The sequence below is a fragment of the Heteronotia binoei genome, chromosome 15, assembly GCF_032191835.1.
Source record: "Heteronotia binoei isolate CCM8104 ecotype False Entrance Well chromosome 15, APGP_CSIRO_Hbin_v1, whole genome shotgun sequence".
NCBI lineage: Eukaryota > Metazoa > Chordata > Lepidosauria > Squamata > Gekkonidae > Heteronotia > Heteronotia binoei.
The window spans coordinates 53525016-53550035 of record NC_083237.1 but is presented as its reverse complement, the minus strand read 5'-3'; the positions used below and the strand labels follow the sequence as shown (position 1 = coordinate 53550035).

The following is a 25020-nucleotide window of genomic DNA, read 5'->3' as shown; positions in this document are numbered from 1 at the left end:
CCCTGAAGGGGCCACTGGACTCAATTAGAAAAAAAAAGTTAAGAGATTTTTATTCTAATAGCTTTTTAACTACAGTGCTCGCCTTGTCGAAATGAAAACTGAAAACAAGTCTACAAAACAGTCGATTACTAACTGTGCATTGCAAGCAAATAAGGTGTTTTTTTTCTTCTCCTCGACAGTAAACAAACCCAGTTCTGACAGTTCCTCGAGTTAAAGTTTAAACGACTCCAGCTTCTTCAGTGTTTTTATCAAACTACAAAAAAGAAAAAAAAAAGTTAGGTCTTTTTCTTGATGGCAAATCTGAACCTTGGAGTAGGAGGGATGCAAAGGGGTTATTCCAATAGGGTGACACTTCTGTTAAAAAACCTCCCCAACCTCAACAGGACTCCCCTCCCTACCGCCTCCCTCCTCCTCCTCGAGATGTGAGCCTTTCCCCGCCCCCTCTGATGACATCATCGCGCCGAGGCCGGGAAAGGCGGGACTTTCGGCATTCGGGAGTCAGCAAAGGGAGGAGGGGCAACGAAAGCGCCGAGGCTTTAGCGGAAGCGGAAGAAGCTGGACAGGAGCCGAGGGCGGAAGTGGCGCTGTGGGAGGCTTGGAGTCGGGGAGCCGAAGGGGAGAGCCGGACGCGGGCGGGAGCGGCGGGTAAGTGCCCCGGCGGCGGGGGTGGGGTGGGGTGGGGTGGGCCCTGCCGAGGCAAGGGGGCTTCAGGACTCTCCCTGCAGCTGGGCGCCGAGGGGAAGAGGGGCTGCGTCTCCAACCCGGGATGGAGCTTCCCTGCTCAGGCGCAGGCTACCTCTGGAAGCCGGGGGCTGAGAGCCAGCCGAGGAGGAGGCGGTGCGGTGGTCTTCCTGCCTTGCTTGGCAGCCGCTTCGCCCCGCTTGCCTAGCCAGCGTGTGGGACTCCGTAGGCCTTCGGGCTGGTCTCGCCTTGCTGCTGTTATGTTCTGGGCTGGCCACAACAAAGAAAAAAACTCTCCGTGTAAAAAGACAATTCTGGCTTGTTATGAATAATAAATGTCAACATACAAAGAGAGGGTCAACAGTACACAGTCACGCACAAAGTTTAAACCTCATAACTTCCACAGTGCTCCTGCCGTCCTTATGTGGCTCATAACCACTGTATTACATTCAGTGCAATGTTTAAGAAAAAAGGTCCAATGGAGAACTGGTCCGCTTTACAAGCCGTTTCGGATCTCAAATCCTTCCCCTTGGGACCGATCTTGTATACTGGGTGCAATTTTCTAGGTCCAGTAGTGCCAAAAATTATTCAGTCATGTCAGTCCAAAATTCCTAGCTTTCTCTTAATTTTCATGCTTAACAGCGGGAACACCATACTTAATACATTCCTTCTCAACGAAGCAGGTGTTCTGGAGTAAGGGTGGCCAAACTTGCTTATAACGTCAGATGTTTGAGAGTCGCAAGACATGAACGTCAGATGCTTGAGAGCCACAAGATGTGAACGGTCAGATGTTTGAGAGCCGTAAGATATGAACATCAAATGTTTGAGAGTGGGAGCGAGGGAGGGAAATAGATGGGGAGCGAGGTAGAGGTGGAAAGAAAACGTTAAATGCATTCTCCAAGCAGCTGGCTGGCTTGGAGAAGTGATTTAAAGAGAGAAATGCCTTCTTCAAGCTGGCTGATGCAATAGTGCAGGCTTCAAGAGCCCCACAATATCCACAAAAGAGCCACATGTGGCTCCTGAGCCACAGTTTGGCCACATGGAGAGCTTGGTCTGGGTGTACAACAGTGGGAATTACTGACTCGGGACTGCTGTTAATGTGTGAATAAACGAGGAGAGTGGTTGCACATGAAAGTGTCATAAGGTTGGATTCTGACATGAGCTTTTTGTGAGCTGGAGCCCATTTCTTAGATGCAAGCCTTAGGTCCTGATTTCGATATCAGACTGTGCAGAAAGTCAGGCATGCATTTGGCAAAATTTGCTCTACTCCACGGAAGTTAATGCTGCAATGGGATGTTGCTCTCTTGGTGTGGAGAAGAATCTTCATATAGAAACACCTGCAGAGTGAGGACTCACTGTGTGCATCTGAAGTGGACCATAGCCCACCAAAGCGAGGGCTTAAACAGAATTCTTTTAGCTTAGTCTAGAGTCTCGAGACTAGAGAAGGTTACTGCTTTCCAGCATTTTGAAAGGCTGATATGAAGAAGAGCCAATTTGTTCTTTCTTGATCCAAAAGGCAGAGCTAGAAGTAATGGGGTAGAAATGGCGAGGAAGATTTTGGTGACGTACTAGGAGCAGTTCAGCCCTAGAGCAGGCAACTGTGTGAGTTGGTGGGCTTCCCTTTACTGAGTGTCTTTAAAGAGAAGTTGGATAGCTGTCTGCCAGGTATGCTGTAGTTGTACAGTCCCCCACCCTGACTTAATGTAGGATGGCCCTAGATGACCTCCGGAGTTCATGAGATGTCACAAGACTCCTGTTTGCTGGTTGGTTTGTGTTTGTTACCGCAGACTAACATGAGTACACTCTGGAACTGTTACAAGCCGTGCCGTTATAGAATACCCTAGGCCAAAATAGAGTCTCCCTGCCCTGAAGAGTTTGCAGCCTACATTTTAAACTGCAGCAGTAATAGCAGGGTAGATATTTGGAGATGAATATTCACAGGCAGGTGTGCATTTTTTGGACTGGGGATTTTCCTGTGAGTGGAGGCTGTAGGTGCCTGTTGTGTTCTTCGTGGTGCGTGCTGCTTTCGTTCCCTCCTCCTCGTGTTCTTGTGCTCCGAGAAACTGCGTTCAGCAGAAATTCAACAGATTCTGCTTTTGCTGGCATGGACAGTCGTTAAGGGTAGACTGCTGGTTTTTGGCCTAGTGAATTAGAGGATCTAAAAAGGTACAAGGCAATTGGGTGGTGCCATTGCTCAGGGACTCATCACAGTCTCTGGGAGAGCTCCTTTTAAAAGCTTGTTCCTTGTGTTTCACGGAATAAACAAAATAGGGAAGAACCTCGAGTTTAGAGAAGTGGATCCCTAACCCTGTTAAAATAGGTATGTTTATTTTAGCCTTCCCTCCCCACCACTTGGTGGTTTTCTTTTTCTCCTGAGTAAGTAAGTGGCAGCTTTCCACAGAGACAGTTTTCATTCCTTTATTTGATTTCATTTGTGCCCCATCTTTCTCCACAATGGGAAGCGGGTTCCAAAGCGGCTCACATCGTTCTCATCTCCTCCACTTTATCCTCGCAACAACCCTGTGAGGTGGGTCAAGTTGAGTGTGTAACTGGCCCCTGGTCACCTAGTGAGCTTCCATGGCAGAGTGGGGATTGGTCTCCCAGATCTTAGCACAGGGGTGGCCAAACTTATTTAACGTAAGAGCTACAAACAATAAATGTCAGATGTTTGAGAGCCACAAGACATCAGATGTTTGAGAGCTGCAAGACAGAGAAGGAAGGAGGGAAGGAAGGAATGCAAATAGATGGAGGGATGAGGGAGAGAGAGGTAGAAAGAAAGCAACATATAAATCTCAAATAAATAAATAAATAAATAAACATTAACTTGAAATGCATTCTTCAAGCTGCCGTCTGGCTTGGAGAAGTGATTTAAAGAGAGAAATGCCTTTTCCAAGTTGACCGATGGGGCAGAGGGCACTTTGAGAGCCCCACAATATGTGTGAAAGAGCCACACGTAGCTCCCGAGCGGCAGTTCGGCCACCCGTGTCCTAGCCTGATGCACTAAACCACACCACACTGGTGTTGTGCTGTCCTTGGTGATTTGTTTGTTTGTTTGTTTTGCGTACTAAAGGCAAAATTTTTCTTTATGAGTGGTCTGACGGTTGCAACAAGGACCCAGCGGCTGGGGGCGTATGCATACAATGTGAAGCACTGCATCCTCATCGCTGTGAGAGACAGGCTGATCCTATACCAGTTCATAAATAAAAGCGATTTTCTGTAACATGCCGTTGCTTGCGTTTGTGTAGAGAAGCTTTGAAAACAGTCCTGGGACTGGCTGAATGCAGAAGCCGAATTAAATACCAAAGTGCCTATTGGAACTGAGTAGGCTCAAGAAGAATTGTGTGTAGTCGTAAAGCCTGTATGGTTTTCTGTGTCTGGGTGGAGGAATTAACTGGGTTTTTGCTCAGGCCAGATGGTTGCCCTGGAACCACCGGTGAATGTTTGCAAGAAGGCGCCTGTTGCTGGTAACGGTTTCGGTTTCAGATTTGTTGTTGGTTCAGACTTTAGTCTTTAGAATAGCCTCTATTAACAAACCCACACGTGCAAATAATTAACACTACTACTGCAGTGATGCAGGGTTAGTACAAAAGAGAAGAGGAGCCTACTGAGTCCCCGCATAACACTTCTATAGAGTGGTCACTTAGAATCATAGAGTTGGAAGGGACCTCCAGGGTTATCTAGTCCAACCCCCTGCACAATGCAGGAAACTCACAAATACCTCCCCCTGAATTTGCAGGATCTTCATTGCTGTCAGATGGCCATCTGTTTAAAAACCTCCAAGGAAGGAGAGCCCACCCCCCCACCCCCGAGGAAGCCTGTTCCACTGAGGAACTGCTCTAACATTAGGGTTTGTAGAGTCTTTCGGGATCAAGTGCCGTGTTCTACTGGAGAAAGTTTTCCTTCCAGACATTTCGTTCTCAGCTGCGGAGAACATCCTCAGTGGCGTTGCAGCCGGAGCAGGCGCTCTGACCTTCTTGGCTGCTGTGCATTGAGTGGGGCCAGGGCTGCTGGAGAGCTGCTATTTCTAGGTTGGAGGGGGTGTGATGAAAGGGCAATTGGTTTGTGGATGTGCCCATTGTTTGGTGGGGCTTCCTGGAAGGGTAGTGATAAGGAAACTGGCTGTTGAATGTGACCATTGTTCTGTGTTAATTGCTGGGAGGGTTGGAAGGGGTTTGAAGATAAGGAAGATGGTTGTTGACTGTGCTGATTGTTCTGTGGAATTTGCTGGTTGTTCTGAGACTTTCTGCAATGTATAGTCTGTAGGGTGTTTTGCAGAGCTGGGTACCAAGATTGGTGGATGGAAATGCCTTCTTCCTTTCTGTTAAAATTGTGCTGGTGTTTGTAAATCTCAATAGCTTCTCTGTTCAGGTGGGTATGATAATGTGAGACCGTAGAAAGGACTTCAGTTCTAACAGTCAGGAAGCTCTTCCTAATGTTGAGCCGGAAACGTTTTTGGTTTAATTTCAACCCCTTGGTTCTGGTTCTACCTTCTGGGGCCGCAGAAAACAATTCCACACCATCCTCTATATGACAGCCCTTCAAGTACTTGAAGATGGTGGTCGCCAGGCTAAACATGCCCAGCTCCTTCAACTTAAACATGTGCCAGCTTTAAAATCCCCCCCACACCCAGTATTTTTAATGGCTGAACTCAGAAATGCAGCAACACTCTCACTCATATTCCCACAGAGATCAGATTTTCAAAGCTTTTTTTTATTGGATGCTAATGATTAATGGAAGCCTCATTTCTGAGCTTAGTTTATGAAAGCAAGCGATGCATTTAAAAGCCAGCTGCAGGTAATATTCCTACTGTTTTATACAGCACTTTTAAAGGTGCTTAAATACAAGCCAGTGAGCCTCACCACAAACCTTGTAAAGTGCACCAGGATTGTTATCGCTGCTGTAGTTTGAAAGCGAGCAGTCTGTCCAAGATGGTGATGGAGGCAAGGTTCAGATTGGAGATTCTTCGATCCATAGCTCTTGGCCCATCTTGGAGGCAAAATTCAGACGGGGGATTCTCTGATCCTTTGCTCTTGGCCAAGCCTGGCTGGTGGTCTTAAAACTAGGTTTGGAGCTTGTGTCGCTGAGGATGGCTTTGTTCTGCTAAAGCAAAACATGGCTAAAACCAGAAAACAATTCTTGTGCTTCCATGACTTGCAAGTTACTCTGACAGGCTTCTTATTTTCTCTTGCAGCAGTCATAAGAACATAAGAGAAGCTCACACATTTTAGTCTTCGCTCAGGAAGGAGGACTCCAGAGCACACTAATTTATGCTGTAGCTCACAACTTTAATGCCAGTAGCTCACAAAGTAGAATTTTTGCTTACAAGACCCTGCAGCTTAGAGAGAACCAGTGGCGCATCCAGTCCAATGCTCTGTATCACATCATGAGATTTGCCGGTGGGAACTGAACTCCAAAAGCCCTCTCAAGCACCGAGAATACAGTGTGCGGACTCTTATCTGGGAGAACCAGGTTTGATTCCCAACTCTTCCACTTGCAGCTGCTGGAATGGCCTTGGGTCAGCCATATAGCTCTCACAGAGTTGTCCTTGAAAGGGCAACTTCTGGGAGAGCTCTCTTAGCCCCAGCCACCTCACAGGGTGTCTGTTATGGGGGAAGAAGATAAAGGAGATTGTAAGCTGCTCTGAGACTTTGATTCAGAGAGAAGGGCAGGGTATAAATCTACAGTTCTTTTTAAAATTATTATTATTTGTTTATTTATATTCCACCCATTCCCCCGTAGGGGCTCAGAGTGGAGTACAACATAAATAATGAAACCACAATAAAATCACAACAGCATATTCTTCTTCCTGGAGAGCCAGTCTGGTGTAGTGGTTAAGTGTGCGGACTCTTTATCTGGGAGAACTGAGTTTGATTCCCCACTCCTCCACTTGCACCTGCTAGCATGGCCTTGGGTCAGCCATAGCTCTGGCAGAGGTTGTCCTTGAAAGGGCAGCTGCTGTGAGAGCCCTCTCCAGCCCCACCCACCTCACAGGGTGTCTGTTGTGGGGGAGGAAGGTAAAGGAAATTGTGAGCCGCTCTGAGACTCTTCGGAGTGGAGGGTGGGATATAAATTCAATATCTTCTTCTTCCTCTTCTTCCTCTTGAAGCTGGGGATTGGATAAACATATGGAGCAGAGGTCCTCTGGGGTAAGCTGGTGTTCCGCTTAAATACTGGGAGCAGTTTCCGCAGGATGGTCCACAGAACCAGTAGCAGAGCTGGTGCTTCAAGCCACATCCCCGCTCAAAACGGATTCTTGTGTTGCTGAAACGTTTTCTCTTTTCTCTTTCAGTCTGAGACCTGTTTTCCTCCCCGACAGTCCTATCCCTGCCCCTGCGGTCGGCATACCTGCCCTTTTGACAGGCCATGGCGGGCCGTGGCGGAACTGCGCGGTCAAACGGGCCAGCTGCCGGAAACAAGATCTGTCAGTTCAAGCTGGTTCTGCTGGGAGAGTCGGCCGTTGGGAAGTCCAGCCTTGTCTTACGGTTCGTGAAAGGACAGTTCCACGAGTACCAGGAGAGTACGATTGGAGGTGAGGCTGCGGCTCGGTGGTAAGGCATCAGCTTTGCTTGCAGAAGGTTCCAGGTGCAATCCCGGACAGTTCAAAAGGTTCAGGTAGTAGGCGATGTGAAAGACCTCTATCTCTGCCAATCAGTGTTGACTGTGATAGACAAAGGGTCTCACTGTGCAAATAGCAGTTTTGTGGATTTGGTGTCTTGGGTGTGTGCAAAGGGTTTGTCTCTCTCAGTAAAGTGTGGATATGCTGCCCTCAGAACATACAAACATAAAAAAGAGCCCTACCGGATCAGAACAGTGGTCCATCTAGTCCAGCATCCTGTCTCACAGGTCTTACCAATCGCCTTCATCCGGTTTTAGCTATATTTACTGCTCAGTTAACTTGCGCATCTTGGCTCTGATTGGCCCTTCCTGGCAACACCTTTCTCACCTGCCACCAGTGTTCCCTCTAAGCTGAGTTAGCGTGAGCTAGCTCACAGATTTTTAGCCTCCAGCTCACACATTTTTGTCTTAGCTCAGGAAGAAGGACTCCAGAGCGCACGAATTTCTGCAGCAGCTCACCACTTTAACGCCAGTCGCTCACAAAGTAGAATTTTTGCTCACGAGACCCTGCAGCTTAGAGGGAACGTTGCCTGCCACCTCTATGTAAATGCTGGTGACTTCTGTTTCAACGTATCTGAAGAAATGTGTGTGCGCATGAAAGCTCATGTCCGGAATAAAAGTTTGTTGCGTCTTAAAGGTACCGCTGGACTCCAACTCGGTTCAGTGGTCAACCAGTTCCAGCCGAGACCTTCCCCTGATCTTGCCTCTTGGCTCTGGGATTCAGAGGATTAGTGCCTCTCAGTGTGGAGGTTTCCCAAAGTCATTATCATGACTAGAAGTCACTGATAGATGGGCTAGTGACCACTGAGAGGCCTATTTTCCGTGAATCTATCCAAGCTCATTTTAAAGGTGCTTATTCCTGTGGCCATCACTATGCCCTTTGGTAGCAAATTCCACCTTTTAATGTGCGCCTGTCGAGGAGCACCTGATTGTTGCAGAGGATTCTAGGAATGTTTAGAGCATAGACTTGGTTTGTTTGAGGCACTGGCTGAATCCTCACTGTTGTCCCATGAAAACAAAGTGTCATTCAGGAAGACTTATCCATGGTTAATTCAAAAGCCTTTTGTTGACCAGGAACTTTTTCTGTACCAAGGAACATTAACTAAATAATTTTACCTGGCAGAGGTTACAGCTGTCTGTGAAATTTGCTAGGCTTAACGTGTTCCTCCTACACTCTTTTAAGAATATAAAGAGATTCGCTGGATATGGCAGAGGTTCATCAAGTCCACCATCCTGTCTCACAAGGTGGCCAATCAGTTCCTCTGGAGGGCCAAAAGCAGGGCATAGAGGCCAAGGCCTTCCCCTGATGTTGCCTTCTAGTACCAGTATTTAGAGGTATGCCACCTCTTCGGTCATCACAGCTAGTAGCGACTGATGGACTTGTCCTCCATAAGCTTGCCTGAGTCCCTTTTAAAGCAATCTATGCTCGCGGTCGTCATTACATCTGCCAGCGGTGAATTTCAGTTTAATTACTTGCTGAATAAAGAAGTGTTTCCTTTTGGAAACTTCAGGGCTTTTTTTGAGCAGGAGCGCAGTTGTGGCTGGCTTGGCACCAGGGGGGGTGGGGCCTAATATGCAAATGAGTTCCTGCTGGACAAAAAAGCCTTGGGGAACTTCATTGAGTGCCCAGAGAATGCTAGTACTATATAAAAGAGGGGAAAGTTCTCTCCTTTTTATATTGCAGACATAATTATATAAACCTCCGTCGTGTCCCCCGTAGCCTCACTTTTTGTAAATTTATAACTCCCAAGCTCCAGCCTTTCTTTGTAGGAAAGTGTGCTGCCTCCTTGATTACCTTGGTTGCCCTCTTTCGCCCTGTTCCCAGCTCTGCAATTTCCTTCTTGAGATAAATTGACCAGAGCTGCACACGGTACTCCAAAGGAAGCCTCACCCTGAATCTCTATTTAGGGGCATTTTAATGTTGGCCGTTTTATTTTCAGTTCCTTCTTGAGATAAATTGACCAGAGCTGCACACGGTACTCCAAAGGAAGCCTCACCCTAAATCTCTACAGGGGCATTTTAATGTTGGCCGTTTTATTTTCAGTTCCTTTCCAGCAGTCCTCAGCATGGAATTCTAACATTTTCACCACTGACTTGACATTTTCACCGGCCTGTTCACTGCCGCAACAAGATCTTTCCCTCTCATTCTCAGCCAGTTCAGACTCCATTAGCATAAAGTCAGGATTTGTTGTTGTTGTTCTAATGTGTATCCCCTTGCACTTGGCTTCATCAAGCTTCATTTGCCATGTTGAGTTGCCCACACACTCAATTTGTGGAGAGTCTCCTGGACCTCTTCGTAGTCCCTCCTGGTTTTCAACATCCTGATGTATTCAGTATGATACACAAACATAGCTGCTGCACCGTTCACCCACAATTCCAAATAACTTTTGAAGAAATCAACCAGCCCCAATACCAGCCCTTGGGGGACCCCACTGCTCACTTCCCCTCAATTGGGAGAACTGTCAGTTTATCCCTACTGTCTGCTTTCTGATGCTTAACTGGGTTTTTCTAAATCCTTAAGAGGACCTGTCCTTTTATTATCCCATTACTGCTGATTTTACTCAGGAGTCTTTTAATTATAAGATCTTTATTCAGAATTCCAAAATTACAATGGCTATAACAGTAAAAAGCAGCCAAAGTAATACTTTGTGATCTTACTGCAGCAGTCGCTTTACTCATAGAAGTTGCTGAATGTAATACTCTGCTGTATTTCTTCCAAATCAAGAGTCTTTCGTGAGGTGCGTTGTAACAGTGTACAAGGAAAGTACAGAGGAGGGCCATTTGAAAGTTTGACTATATATTGTCTAGCAAGTTACCCTTGTCTGCATGCCAGTTAATGTTCTCAAAGAAATCTTTAAGAGTCCTGAGGTGTAAAACTTTTAGGCCAAAAAGGACCGTGAAGCCTGCCTTTTTGCTTAAGCACACAGAAATAGTCACTGTTAGGGATAACTAGGAAAGTAATTTAGAATAAAACGGCCAGTGTTGCAGTGCCCCTGTATGGATCTATGGGGCAGCCTGAGTACTTCAAAGGGATATTGCAGAGCTGGAAAAAGCATAGAGGAGGGTGACCAAGACGCTGTGCTTTCAGTCACTGTTAGGGATAACTAGGAAAGTAATTTAGAATAAAACGGCCAGTGTTGCAATGCCCCTGTGTGGATCTATGGTGTGGCCTCGTTTTGAGTACTTCAAAGGGATATTGCAGAGCTGGAAAAAGTACAGAGGAGGGAGACCCAAGACGCTGTGCTTTCAGTATGAGGAAAGGATGAAGAGTGTGGGACTTTTCAGTTTAGAAAAGTGATGACTTAAGGGGGGGACATGATAGAGGTTTATAAAATTACGCATGGGGTCGAGACAGTAGACAAAGAACATTTTCTCCCTCTCTCAAAATATTAGAACTCAGGGGCATCCGATGAAACTGATGGGTAGGAAGTTCAGGACTGACAAAAAGGAAACGCTTTACAGTGATTTAAAATGTAGAATTAACTGCCAGAGGATAATGGCCACAGGAAGAAACGACTTGAAAAGGGGATTAAATAGATTCATGGAGGATGTCTGTCAATAGCTGTGGGTGAGGTCCTACTGCTGCATTTGGCAACTGGTGGAGCCATGTTCCTCCAGCAGAAGGCTCCATAGTCGGTGGAGCAGAGGGCTGGGATGCGCCATTGCACAGAATTCTTCCTTGTGGCTTAGCGTTGAACACGCTGGAAGGACCCCGCACGCACACCTGCAGGGGGATAAAGTATCCAGCTGAAGTTGCCCTGCACCTGTTGAATGCTACCCAAAATAAACAAGCCAGGTAATTCTCAGGAAGAATCTATGAGTCAGTGGTGCTCCAAGCATTTCCTTTTATATGCAGAAGATCCCCGGTTCAATCCCCGGCGTTTCCAGCTAAAAGGATTAATTAGCAGGAGATGTGAAAGACAGGAGCCCCTGGTGTGCCCCTGCCAGTCAGAGTGGACAATACTGATCTTGACAAGGAAGGGTCTGACACAATATAAGGCAGCTTCCTGTGTTTGGGACTGGGGCTTGGATGCGAGAATTAAAACCAAGCTATCTCTGAGCATGTGCAAGGATAGGGTGTTGAGAGGCCTGTAGATTCTGCTAACGTTTCCCTCCTCTTCCAGTTTGGTGTAGTGGTTAAGTGTGAGGTCTCTTATCTGGGAGAACCAGGTTTGATTCCCCACTCCTCCACTTGCAGCTGCTGGAATGGCCTTGGGTCAGCCATAGCCCTCATAGACTTTCTTCCCCTGTAGTGGTTAAGTGTGTGGACTCTTATCTGCAAGAACCGGGTTTGATTCCCCACTCCTCCACTTGCAGCTGCTGGAATGGCCTTGGGTCAGCCATAGCTCTCATAGACCTTCTTCCCCTGTAGTGGTTAAGTGTGCGGACTCTTATCTGGGAGAACCAGGTTTGATTCCCCACTCCTCCTCTTGCAGCTGCTGGAATGGCCTTGGGTCAGCCATAGCTCTGGCAGAGGTTGTCCTTGAAAGGGCAGCTGCTGTGAGAGCCTTCTCCAGCCCCACCCACCTCACAGGGTGTCTGTTGTGGAGGAGGAAGGTAAAGGAGATTGTGAGCCACTCTGAGACTTTTTGGAGTGGAGGGCGGGATATAAATCCAATATCATCTTCTTCAATATCTTCTTCTTCCTTGCAGCTGCTTTCCTCACACAGACCATTTGCCTAGATGACACAACGGTCAAGTTTGAGATCTGGGATACGGCCGGGCAGGAGCGCTACCACAGTCTGGCTCCGATGTATTACCGAGGGGCACAAGCAGCCATCGTTGTCTACGACATCACAAACATGGTAAGAGTGTGGCTTTAGAGAGGTCTTGAGGGGGGTGGGGGGAAGGCTTGGTTCAGTGTGTCCAAGCAGCCTTGAAAGTGTAACTTCTCAGGCTTATGGGTGAGAGCACCACAAGAAAAGGTTGGGCTGACCCAGCTTTGCTTTTTGTTATGGGCTTGGGAAGTCATAAGAAGAGCCCTGCTGGATCAAACCAGTGATCCACCTAGCCCAGCATCCTGTCTCACACAGGGGCCAGCCAGTTTCTCTGCAGGGCCAACAACAGGGGAGAGAGGCCAAGGCCTTCCTCTGATGTTGACTTCTGGCTCTGGGATTCAGAGGCTTAGTACCTCTAAATGTGGAGGTTTCCCTCAGTCACGATGACCAGCTGCCCTTCCAAGGACAACTCTTGCAAAAGCTATGGCTGACCCAAGGCCATTCCAGCAGCTGCAAGTGGAGGAGTGGGGAATCAAACCCGGTTCTCCCAGACAGGAGTCCACACACTTAACCACTACAGGGGAAGAAGGTCTATGAGAGCTATGGCTGACCCAAGGCCATTCCAGCAGCTGCAAGTGGAGGAGTGGGGAATCAAACCCGGTTCTCCCAGATAAGAGTCCGCACACTTAACCACTACAGGGGAAGAAGGTCTATGAGAGCTATGGCTGACCCAAGGCCATTCCAGCAGGTGCAAGTGGAGGAGTGGGGAATCAAACCCGGTTCTCCCAGATAAGAGTCCGCCCACTTAACCACTACACCAAACTGGCTCTCAACCAGCAGTGCTTAAACATGGAGGAGCGTTTGATAATTTGAGTCTGTTCCTGAAGTGACAGGCTTTGCGTCACTTCCAGTAGTTCTGTTTGTGAAATGAAACAGGCCCAGGGCTTTGTTACTTAAGAGCTAAAAAAAACCCAATTCTGGGCTCATATGAAACAGAGTCAGAAATGGCTTGAAATACATTATTTGCAATCTTGGCATTAAACTGAATTTTGGAGACCACTTCTAAACTAAGTACCCTTTAAATGCTTTATTAAAACAATTGGCTATATGGCTCAGAGCAAAATTCATTGGGACAAGAAAATAAATACCTTTTATGAGAATCAACCAATATCTGGCAGAGCTTTGTGGCTTTAAAGCTTGCAAGCCAGACGGAAAACGTCAGTTCTGGCGAGTTGTTTTACTGGCCTTGTCGTATATCTAAGCATTGTGCTACCTTAAATCACTGCCTGTGCAATTATTATAAACCAGGTTTTGAGTGGGGTTTTTTTTAAGAGCCCTGTGGCGCAGAGTAATAAAGCTGCAGTACTGCGGTCTGAGCTCTCTGCTCACGACCTTAGTTCGATCCCGGCGGAAGCTGGGTTCAGGTAGCCGGCTCGAGGTTGACTCAGCCTTCCATCCTTCCGAGGTCGGTCAAATGAGTACCCAGCTTGCTGGGGGGAGAGTGTAGATGACTGGGGAAGGCAATGGCAAACCACCCCGTAAAAAGTCTGCCATGAAAACATTGTGAAAGCAACGTCACCCCAGAGTCGGAAACGACTGGTGCTTGCGCAGGGGACTACGACGACTACGACTTTTGAGTTTTTGCAGGCCAATCTGGTTTAGGACATTTGTCGCAGCTGTCAGGGCTCATGTCGGATCTACGTGGCACCTCTTCATCCATTCGATAACATTGCCAGAAGATCTGTGTCAATGGAAAAGTTGCCTTAGAAATCGTGTAAATACTTTAAAATTGGAGTGGGGATGTTTCACAGCTCAGAATGCAGATTGCACTGGTCCTGTAACATGGGGGGGAATAATAGACCTCAAACAGATGAATAAAAACCTAAGACTAACCCTGCTGGGTCTGACCAGTGGTCCATTTATTCCAGCATCCTGCTTTGTGCAGCAGCTAACCTATTCCCTGGAGGGCCAGCAAACAGGGCACAGAGGCCAAGACCGTCCCTGTTGTTGCCTCTTACCCCTGGGATCCAGAGACTTGCTGTCCCTGGAGGTGGATCTCTCCTGACAGTGGGAACTGAATGACTGGCTGTTGTCCATCACTCTTTCCGCCCTCAGCTTTTCCTCCTTCCGTTTCTGTAGGACACCTTTGTGCGAGCCAAGAACTGGGTGAAGGAACTGCAGCGGCAAGCCAGCTCCAACATAGTCATCACCCTGGCAGGAAACAAGGCTGATCTGGCCAGCAAGCGAGCCGTTGACTTCCAGGTGAGGGAGGTGGGGAACACGTAATGTGGTTGGGAGATGAATCTGGCTGCAGCATTCTCAGACTCATGTCCTGCGCCTAGAGGCATGAATTGTAGTAATCCTAAGGGCAATTAGAGCCTCCTCCCAAAGCTGATTAAACTGGGAGGGCCGGTGGCTCAATGGTGAAGCATCTGCTTGGCAAGCAGGAGGTCCCAGGTTCAGTTCCCGGTATCTCCAGTTAAAAGATCTGGCAGTAGGTGATGTGAAAAGACCTCTGCCTGAGACCCTGACCTGGAGAGCCACTGCCAGTCTGAACAGACAATACTGACTTTCAGAATATGACAGAAGCCATGTTGGATCAGGCCAGTGGCTCATCCAGTCCAACACCCTGTGTCACAGAAGAACATAAGAGAAGCCATGTTGGATCAGGCCAAAGGCCCACCTAGTCCAACACCCTGTGTCACAGAAGAACATAAGAGAAGCCCTGTTGGATCAGGCCAGTGGCCCCTCCAGTCCAACACTCTGCATCACATAAGAACATAAGAGAAGCCCTGTTGGATCAGGCCAGTGGCCTCTCCAGTCCAACACTCTGTGTCACATAAGAACATAAGAGAAGCCCTGTTGGATCAGGCCAATGGCCTCTCCAGTCCAACACTCTGTGTCACATAAGAACATAAGAGAAGCCCTGTTGGATCAGGCCAGTGGCCCCTCCAGTCCAACACTCTGCGTCACATAAGAACATAAGAGAAGCCCTGTTGGATCAGGCCAATGGCCCCTCCAGTCCAACACTCTGCGTCACATAAGAACATAAGAGAAGCCCTGTTGGATCAGGCCAGTGGCCCCTCCAGTCCAACACTCTGCGTCACATAAGAACATAAGAGAAGCCCTGTTGGATCAGGCCAGTGGCCCCTCCAGTCCAACACTCTGCGTCACATAAGAACATAAGAGAAGCCCTGTTGGATCAGGCCAATGGCCCCTCCAGTCCAACACTCTGCGTCACATAAGAACATAAGAGAAGCCCTGTTGGATCAGGCCAGTGGCCCCTCCAGTCCAACACTCTGCGTCACATAAGAACATAAGAGAAGCCCTGTTGGATCAGGCCAATGGCCTCTCCAGTCCAACACTCTGTGTCACATAAGAACATAAGAGAAGCCCTGTTGGATCAGGCCAATGGCCCATCCAGTCCAACACTCTGTGTCACAAAAGAACATAAGAGAAGCCATGTTGGATCAGGCCAGTGGCCCATCCAGTCCAATACTCTGTGTCACATAAGAACATAAGAGAAGCCATGTTGGATCAGGCCAGTGGCCCATCCAGCCCAACACTCTGTGTCACATAAGAACATAAGAGAAGCCATGCTGGATCAGGCCAGTGGCCCATCCAGTCCAACACTCTGTGTCACAGAAGAACATAAGAGAAGCCATGCTGGATCAGGCCAGTGGCCCATCCAGTCCAACACTCTGTGTCACAGAAGAATATAAGAGAAGCCATGTTGGATCAGGCCAGTGGCCCATCCAGTCCAACACTCTGCGTCACAGAAGAACATAAGAGAAGCCCTGTTGGATCAGGCCAGTGGCCCCTCCAGTCCAACATTCTGTGTCACGTAAGAACATAAGAGAAGCCCTGTTGGATCAGGCCAATGGCCTCTCCAGTCCAACACTCTGTGTCACATAAGAACATAAGAGAAGCCCTGTTGGATCAGGCCAATGGCCTCTCCAGTCCAACACTCTGTGTCACATAAGAACATAAGAGAAGCCCTGTTGGATCAGGCCAATGGCCCATCCAGTCCAACACTCTGTGTCACATAAGAACATAAGAGAAGCCATGTTGGATCAGGCCAGTGGCCCATCCAGTCCAATACTCTGTGTCACATAAGAACATAAGAGAAGCCATGTTGGATCAGGCCAGTGGCCCATCCAGTCCAACACTCTGTGTCACATAAGAACATAAGAGAAGCCATGCTGGATCAGGCCAGTGGCCCATCCAGTCCAACACTCTGTGTCACAGAAGAACATAAGAGAAGCCATGTTGGATCAGGCCAGTGGCCCATCCAGTCCAACACTCTGTGTCACATAAGAACATAAGAGAAGCCCTGTTGGATCAGGCCAGTGGCCCATCCAGTCCAACACTCTGTGTCATATAAGAACATAAGAGAAGCCCTGTTGGATCAGGCCAGTGGCCCATCCAGTCCAACACTTTGTGTCACATAACAACATAAGAGAAGCCCTGTTGGATCAGGCCAGTGGCCCATCCAGTCCAACACTCTGTGTCATATAAGAACATAAGAGAAGCCCTGTTGGATCAGGCCAGTGGCCCATCCAGTCCAACACTTTGTGTCACATAACAACATAAGAGAAGCCCTGTTGGATCAGGCCAGTGGCCCATCCAGTCCAACACTCTGTGTCACATAAGAACATAGGAGAAGCCCTGTTGGATCAGGCCAGTGCCCATCCAGCCCAACACTCTGTGTCACATAAGAACATAAGAGAAGCCCTGTTGGATCAGGCCAGTGGCCCCTCCAGTCCAACACTCTGCGTCACATAAGAACATAAGAGAAGCCCTGTTGGATCAGGCCAGTGGCCCATCCAGTCCAACACTTTGTGTCACATAACAACATAAGAGAAGCCCTGTTGGATCAGGCCAGTGGCCCATCCAGTCCAACACTCTGTGTCACATAAGAACATAAGAGAAGCCCTGTTGGATCAGGCCAGTGGGCCCTCCAGTCCAACACTCTGCGTCACATAAGAACATAAGAGAAGCCCTGTTGGATCAGGCCAGTGGCCCATCCAGTCCAACACTTTGTGTCACATAACAACATAAGAGAAGCCCTGTTGGATCAGGCCAGTGGCCCATCCAGTCCAACACTCTGTGTCACATAAGAACATAAGAGAAGCCCTGTTGGATCAGGCCAGTGGCCCATCCAGCCCAACACTCTGTGTCACATAAGAACATAAGAGAAGCCCTGTTGGATCAGGCCAGTGGCCCATCCAGCCCAACACTCTGTGTCACATAAGAACATAAGAGAAGCCCTGTTGGATCAGGCCAGTGGCCCCTCCAGTCCAACACTCTGCGTCACATAAGAACATAAGAGAAGCCCTGTTGGATCAGGCCAGTGGCCCATCCAGTCCAACACTTTGTGTCACATAACAACATAAGAGAAGCCCTGTTGGATCAGGCCAGTGGCCCATCCAGTCCAACACTCTGTGTCACATAAGAACATAAGAGAAGCCCTGTTGGATCAGGCCAGTGGCCCATCCAGTCCAACACTTTGTGTCACATAACAACATAAGAGAAGCCCTGTTGGATCAGGCCAGTGGCCCATCCAGTCCAACACTCTGTGTCACATAAGAACATAAGAGAAGCCCTGTTGGATCAGGCCAGTGGCCCATCCAGCCCAACACTCTGTGTCACAGAAGAACATAAGAGAAGCCCTGTTGGATCAGGCCAATGGCCCATCCAGTCCAACACTCTGTGTCACATAAGAACATAAGAGAAGCCCTGTTGGATCAGGCCAGTGGCCCATCCAGTCCAACACTCTGTGTCACATAAGAACATAAGAGAAGCCCTGTTGGATCAGGCCAGTGGCCCATCCAGTCCAACACTTTGTGTCACATAACAACATAAGAGAAGCCCTGTTGGATCAGGCCAGTGGCCCATCCAGTCCAACACTCTGTGTCACATAAGAACATAAGAGAAGCCCTGTTGGATCAGGCCAGTGGCCCATCCAGCCCAACACTCTGCGTCACATAAGAACATAAGAGAAGCCATGTTGGATCAGGCCAATGGCCCATCCAGTCCAACACTCTGTGTCACATAAGAACATAAGAGAAGCCATGTTAGATCAGGCCAATGGCCCATCCAGTCCAACACTCTGTGTCACAAAAGAACATAAGAGAAGCCATGTTGGATCAGGCCAATGGCCCATCCAGTCCAACACTCTGTGTCACAGAAGAACATAAGAGAAGCCATGTTGGATCAGGCCAATGGCCCATCCAGTCCAACACTCTGTGTCACAGAAGAACATAAGAGAAGCCATGTTGGATCAGGCCAGTGGCCCATCCAGTCCAACACTCTGTGTCACAGAAGAATATAAGAGAAGCCATGTTGGATCAGGCCAATGGCCCATCCAGTCCAACACTCTGTGTCACAGAAGAACATAAGAGAAGCCCTGTTGGATCAGGCCAATGGCCCATCCAGTCCAACACTCTGTGTCACAGAAGAACATAAGAGAAGCCATGTTGGATCAGGCCAATGGCCCATCCAGTCCAACACTCTGTGTCACAGAAGAATATAAGAGAAGCCATGTTGGATCAGGCCAATGGCCCATCCAGTCCAACACTCTGTGTCACAGAAGAACATAAGAGAAGCCATGCTGGATCAGGCCAATGGCCCATCCAGTCCAACACTCTGTGTCACAGAAGCACATAAGAGAAGCCATGTTGGATCAGGCCAATGGCGCATCCAGTCCAACACTCTGTGTCACAGAAGAACATAAGAGAAGCCCTGTTGGATCAGGCCAGTGGCCCATCCAGTCCAACACTTGGTGTCACATAACAACATAAGAGAAGCCCTGTTGGATCAGGCCAGTGGCCCATCCAGTCCAACACTCTGTGTCACATAAGAACATAAGAGAAGCCCTGTTGGATCAGGCCAGTGGCCCATCCAGCCCAACACTCTGCGTCACATAAGAACATAAGAGAAGCCATGTTGGATCAGGCCAATGGCCCATCCAGTCCAACACTCTGTGTCACATAAGAACATAAGAGAAGCCATGTTAGATCAGGCCAATGGCCCATCCAGTCCAACACTCTGTGTCACAAAAGAACATAAGAGAAGCCATGTTGGATCAGGCCAATGGCCCATCCAGTCCAACACTCTGTGTCACAGAAGAACATAAGAGAAGCCATGTTGGATCAGGCCAATGGCCCATCCAGTCCAACACTCTGTGTCACAGAAGAACATAAGAGAAGCCATGTTGGATCAGGCCAGTGGCCCATCCAGTCCAACACTCTGTGTCACAGAAGAATATAAGAGAAGCCATGTTGGATCAGGCCAATGGCCCATCCAGTCCAACACTCTGTGTCACAGAAGAATATAAGAGAAGCCATGTTGGATCAGGCCAATGGCCCATCCAGTCCAACACTCTGTGTCACAGAAGAACATAAGAGAAGCCATGCTGGATCAGGCCAATGGCCCATCCAGTCCAACACTCTGTGTCACAGAAGAACATAAGAGAAGCCATGCTGGATCAGGCCAATGGCCCATCCAGTCCAACACTCTGTGTCACAGAAGCACATAAGAGAAGCCATGTTGGATCAGGCCAATGGCCCATCCAGTCCAACACTCTGTGTCACAGAAGAACATAAGAGAAGCCCTGTTGGATCAGGCCAATGGCCCATCCAGTCCAACACTCTGTCACAGAAGAACATAAGAGAAGCCATGTTGGATCAGGCCAATGGCCCATCCAGTCCAACACTCTGTGTCACAGAAGAACATAAGAGAAGCCATGCTGGATCAGGCCAATGGCCCATCCAGTCCAACACTCTGTGTCACAGAAGAACATAAGAGAAGCCATGTTGGATCAGGCCAATGGCCCATCCAGTCCAACACTCTGTGTCACAGAAGAACATAAGAGAAGCCATGTTGGATCAGGCCAGTGGCCCATCCAGTCCAACACTCTGTGTCACAGAAGAATATAAGAGAAGCCATGTTGGATCAGGCCAATGGCCCATCCAGTCCAACACTCTGTGTCACAGAAGAACATAAGAGAAGCCCTGTTGGATCAGGCCAATGGCCCATCCAGTCCAACACTCTGTGTCACAGAAGAATATAAGAGAAGCCCTGTTGGATCAGGCCAATGGCCCATCCAGTCCAACACTCTGTGTCACAGAAGAACATAAGAGAAGCCATGCTGGATCAGGCCAATGGCCCATCCAGTCCAACAGCAAGGCCATTCCAGCAGGTGCAAGTGGAGGAGTGGGGAATCAAACCCAGTTCTCCCAGATAAGAGTCCACGCACTTAACCACTACACCAAACTGGCTCTCTACACCAAACAGCCACATGTGGCTCCCAAGCTGCAGTTTAGCCACCCCTGCTCTAACATAAGCTGCTTACAGAGAGCCAGTTTGGTGTAGTGGTTAGGAGCACGGACTCTAATCTGGGAGAACTGGGATTGATTTCCCACTCCTCCACATCCACCTGCTGGTATGACCTTGGGTCTTCTTTCAGAGCACTTCTCTTAGAGATCTCTTAGCCCCACGTATCTCCCATGGTGTCTGTTGTGGGAAGAGGAAGGGAAAGGAGATTGTAAGCCCTTCTGAGTAAAGGGTGAGGAATAAATTCAATCTCTTTGCCAGTTTGGTGTAACGATTAAGTGCATGGACTCTTATCTGGGAGAACCAAGTTTGATTCCCCACTCCTCCACTTACAGCTACTGGAATGGCCTTGGGTCAGCCATAGCTCTCGCAGAGCTGTCCTTGAAAGGGCAGCTGCTGTGAGAGCCCTCTCAGCCCCACTCACCTCACAGGGTATCTGTTGTGGGGGGAGATTGTAAGCCGCTCTGAGACTCTGATTCAGAGAAAAGGGTGGGATATAAATCTGCAGTCTTCTTCTTTTAAAAAAGATGGAGGCCAAGGTCATAGTAAGGGAGCATGTGCAGAAATACTCCAATCTAAACCCAGTGCTGGATTACTCCAGTCTAAGCTCTTTGATTCACTGGGGCTTAAACTGAAGTAATCCTGCATATAACCATTCCACTGTCCAAGGTCTTTTAGAAGCAAAAGAAAAAAAAACCAAGCAGTCAGCCCCTATCCAACCAGTCACCATGCCAAATGCTTTTGATTTAGCTAAAAACACACATTTCAGACCATGCAAGTTCAAATGTTAGTTACAGTTTTTGCAGAGTTTGGGGCTTGGATCCTCCGAACAAAGTTCTACTCACGCTAGGCAGCCTCTGCTGCAGAGAATGCTTCCTCTAGCCCACCCACTTCTGCTTGCACGCAGGCTGAGTCGAAAACCATTGGTCTTGAACCAACCCCAAGGGCAAGGGAGCTTCGTGGCTGAAGCCGTTGAGCCCATGTGGAAATGGTTCTTAGACTCCAAGCCCCAGCGCTCCCAGAAAGGAACCCTCAAGCTGAGCACAGAAAGCAAGCTCGGTCGCAGAGATTTAACTTGCTAACATGTTCTTTGCAGGAAGCTGCGGCGTATGCAGATGACAACAGCTTGCTGTTCATGGAGACGTCTGCAAAGACTGCAATGAATGTGAACGAAACCTTCATGGCAATAGGTTAGTAGGAAGCTGGAGAAGTGGCATGGGAATACTCTCTGCCCTGCCTTATGCTGTGTCCTACTTTTGTAACAGCCATATCAACAATAGCAAATGCCGGAACCACGGGAGTAACAAAACCGTAATGTCAAATAAACTCACCGTGCTAGCAAATTATTATGTCTATTATAGGGTATACAATTCTTTACAGTTTTATAAACACCTAAATATTTTGCGCAACAGCTTTTTGATAACACCAGTGTAACAAACGCTTGACAACAGTTACAAACAATAGTTGCAAAAATCTCTCGGTCTGCATACAGAAAAGCGAGCAGAGCACTTGAATGGTGATGTACTAAAAGAAGGACAAGTGGAGCGTGATTAATTAAGCTGGTCAGTGCAGTGAGAAACCGCAGGCAAGACAGAGGACACCAGTAAAGACACCACATACTCAAAGAATCCAGATCCCTTTGAGAAAGGACCGAAACGGACTGTGCAGACGTTCAATACCATCGAGACAAATACTGAGAGATTTTTACAAGCACTGCAACCATATTGAAGTCAGATCTTCATAGAGCATCATCACAGCTCTTTTGGAAAATTGTTTGTAATTATTAAGTGTCTGTTATACTGGTGTTATCAAGAAGCTGTTGTGTAAAATATTTAGGTGTTTATAAAACCGTAAAGAATTGTATACCCTATAATAGACATAATAATTTGCTAGCACAGTGAGTTTATTTGATATTACAATTTCGTAGCAGCCGTATCTGGTGGGGTGGGGTGGGGGGGAGCCTGTGTCTGACAGGCAGGCTGTGGTGTCACGGAATGTTCTCAAATGCTCTAACTGCTGTGGAGGAATTGGTCAGCTACAGAACACTGACGGCATGAATTCACTTGAGCGGAAATGGAAGGGCCCTTTTGGGAGGGTCTAACACAGAGGAGGAACTGGAGGGGTGGCAGGACTGAGTGGGTAGAGGGAACAGGGCAAGACAGGATGCTGAGTGGCAAGAGATCCCGAAGTAGAAGACTTGACAGAAGAGTTTTGGAAAATACGTGGGAACAATAAAGACAAGGTGTGGTGGGCACACCAGATTGGGTGCTCTGAGCTGCAGAGGTGAAAGGCCCAAGAGGGTTTCTTAGGACATGCAATCCAAATTTGTACGCACTGATTTGAGACAACCAACTGGATGTGGGAGTGTAGGCCTCTATCGGAGCAGACATCGTGGTGTATTTAAAGGTAAAGGCAGTCCCCTATGCAAGCACCTGTCATTCCCGACTCTGGGGTGACGTTGCATCACGACGTTTTCACGGCAGACATTTTATGGGGTGGTTTGCCATTGCCTTCCACGGTCTTCTACGCTTTCCCCCCAGCAAGGTGGGTCCTCATTTTACCAACCTCAGAAGGATGGAAGGCTGAGTCAACCTTGAGCCAGCTGCCTGAACCCACCTTCTGCCGGGATTGAACTCAGGTTGTGAGCAGAGCGCTCGGACTGCAGTACTGCAGCTTTACTACTCTGTGCCACGGGGCATTTAGCTTTTTATTAAAAAAGCATGCCCCAGCTCCAAAGCAGGTGCTCCCCTGTTTCTTTCTACGGAGCGTGCTTTCTTAACTATTTCATGAAGATTTGCCCCCCCCTCCCCTCTTTCCTCAGCCAAGAAGCTCCCCAAAAACGAGCCGCAGACTGCAACCGGGACAGCGGGCAGGAATCGGGGTGTTGACCTCCAGGAGAGCAGCCAGCCCAGCAGGGGGCAGTGTTGTAGCAACTGAGGGATCACTGCCTGCTCCTCTCGGATCACCCCTGACTGGAATGCGCCTGAACCGGATCGCGCTTACAGAAGAACAGCTGCCAGGATCCTTCTCTTTTTTTTCCCCTGACCCTACCCTTCTCTGCTGCTGTGATATTTTTCTTCTCTGTCCATAGAATGGAGGGAGCAAAGAAAACCTACTCGACCCTCTTCTGTACAAATAACTAATTTTTTTAAAAGTCTGACAAGCGTATTCCAGTGCCGGATCACTCCAGTCTAAGGCCGTTGATTCGCTAGGGCTTCAGCTGGAGTAATCCTGCCTGTAACCACTCTACTGCCTTTTTAAAAGCAAAAGGAAAAAAAATGAGCAACTTGCTCCTTATGGGGGTAGGCGTGTCTTTCCAAGAGCTTTGGTCCCACTCCCCTGCTTCTCTGCCTTCTTAATTTCCCAAAACAAGGGGGTTTTTTTTAGTCTTGATATCCGCTCACAGCTGCTTGGAAGCAGGGAAAACGGCAGCAGTCTTTCATTGGGACTGGAGGTGACTCTGGGGGCCATGTCTGCTCACCGATTCTAAGCCACTTGACTGGGCAGGGCTTGTCATCAAGGAGCCTGGTTGAAATACGCGCAGACATGTCCTTGGGCCAAGGCATGGGACCGGCAGATAACCACTAAAAAGAAATGCGTGAAGTTTAATGGCGAGAGTGAGAAACACGAGACACCTCTGGCCTTTAAGACTCGTTTTGACCAAATCACAATTATGAGTACGGGGAGCGGGGGTGGGGGGGAGGGAGCTGATTTCTTCTGTATTTTGTATTCAGTTTTTCAACGTGTAACCAATCAGTATCTCTCTTTAATTACATATACCAACTAGCCTTGCATCTGCCTCAGTTTGCATCGGGCTTTGAGACGCCGACTCGGCATTAATTCCCTCCCCCTTCCATTTAGGATGTAATGCACTAATTCAGCCTGTCAGGGGGGGAAAAAATCGTATAAAATCACTTAAAAAAAAAAAATCAGCGGTGTGATGCCATTGTTAATAATCCTATAATATAATGTGTGTTGGGTGTATAGATGCTGTCGACGGTGAGGATAAATCATTCTTGTACACACGAGACGGGGGGGGGGGTTTCTGTATTCCTATAGAAGACTGATAATTTCACTCTAATCGAATCGCGTAAGGGAAGCCACAAAGCCTGATACAGCGCCCGAGGCAATTTTGTCTTATCCATATTGGTATTTAAGAGAAAAGGAGTCTACTTAAGTCTTTTCAACGCAAAGCTCCAGTTGTGTATGATTAATAAAATAAAATTTTTATAAATCAGAGGTTAACCAGAACAGCCTCGCTTGGTTTTGTTTACAGTGGCCTCTCTAATAGCTGGCGTCAGTAAGCTCTGATTAAATTTCAAAGGGGGAAGAACTTCTCCACCACTGAATGAAAAATAACAGTGTCTACTCATTAGTATGATAGATTTTTCAAGTCGGAGCATTCTCAATGCCAGTGAACGAAAACTGCCCACGTTTATTTATTCACGGGGTGGAATTCTAGCAGGAGCTCCTTTGCATATTAGGCCACACACCCCTGATGCAGCCAATCCTCCAAGAGCTTACAAAAAAGAGCCTTGTGAGCTCTTGGAGGCTGGGCTACATCAAGGGTATGGTCTAATATGCAAAGGAGCTCCTGCTAGAATTCCACCCATTTACTCATAAATTGCTCAGTTCCTGAGTACTCAGGGCTCTGAGCCGTGGACAACAG

General features: G+C 48.1%; 1 protein-coding gene across 1 annotated transcript; it reads left to right on the top strand.

Annotated features, from left to right (window-relative positions):
• Window positions 1-419: 419 nt before the first annotated feature.
• On the top strand, window positions 420-24596 carry RAB5C (RAB5C, member RAS oncogene family). Its single transcript, XM_060255437.1, has 6 exons — window positions 420-645; window positions 6971-7210; window positions 11950-12101; window positions 14154-14276; window positions 21448-21541; window positions 23173-24596. Exons 2-6 carry the CDS (start codon window positions 7045-7047, stop codon window positions 23286-23288), a joined length of 651 nt encoding a protein of 216 aa, XP_060111420.1. The 5' UTR covers window positions 420-645; window positions 6971-7044; the 3' UTR covers window positions 23289-24596.
• Window positions 24597-25020: the final 424 nt, after the last annotated feature.

What these genes read in the sequence shown, in the direction of transcription:
- RAB5C (XM_060255437.1), top strand. Translation starts at nt 7,045, where the DNA reads ATGGCGGGCCGTGGCGGAACTGCGCGGTCAAACGGGCCAGCTGCCGGA. An exon ending in TCTACGACATCACAAACATG is followed by an intron (nt 12,102 to 14,153) that starts GTAAGAGTGTGG and finishes CCGTTTCTGTAG; the next exon opens with GACACCTTTGTGCGAGCCAA. An exon ending in CGAAACCTTCATGGCAATAG is followed by an intron (nt 21,542 to 23,172) that starts GTTAGTAGGAAG and finishes CTCTTTCCTCAG; the next exon opens with CCAAGAAGCTCCCCAAAAAC.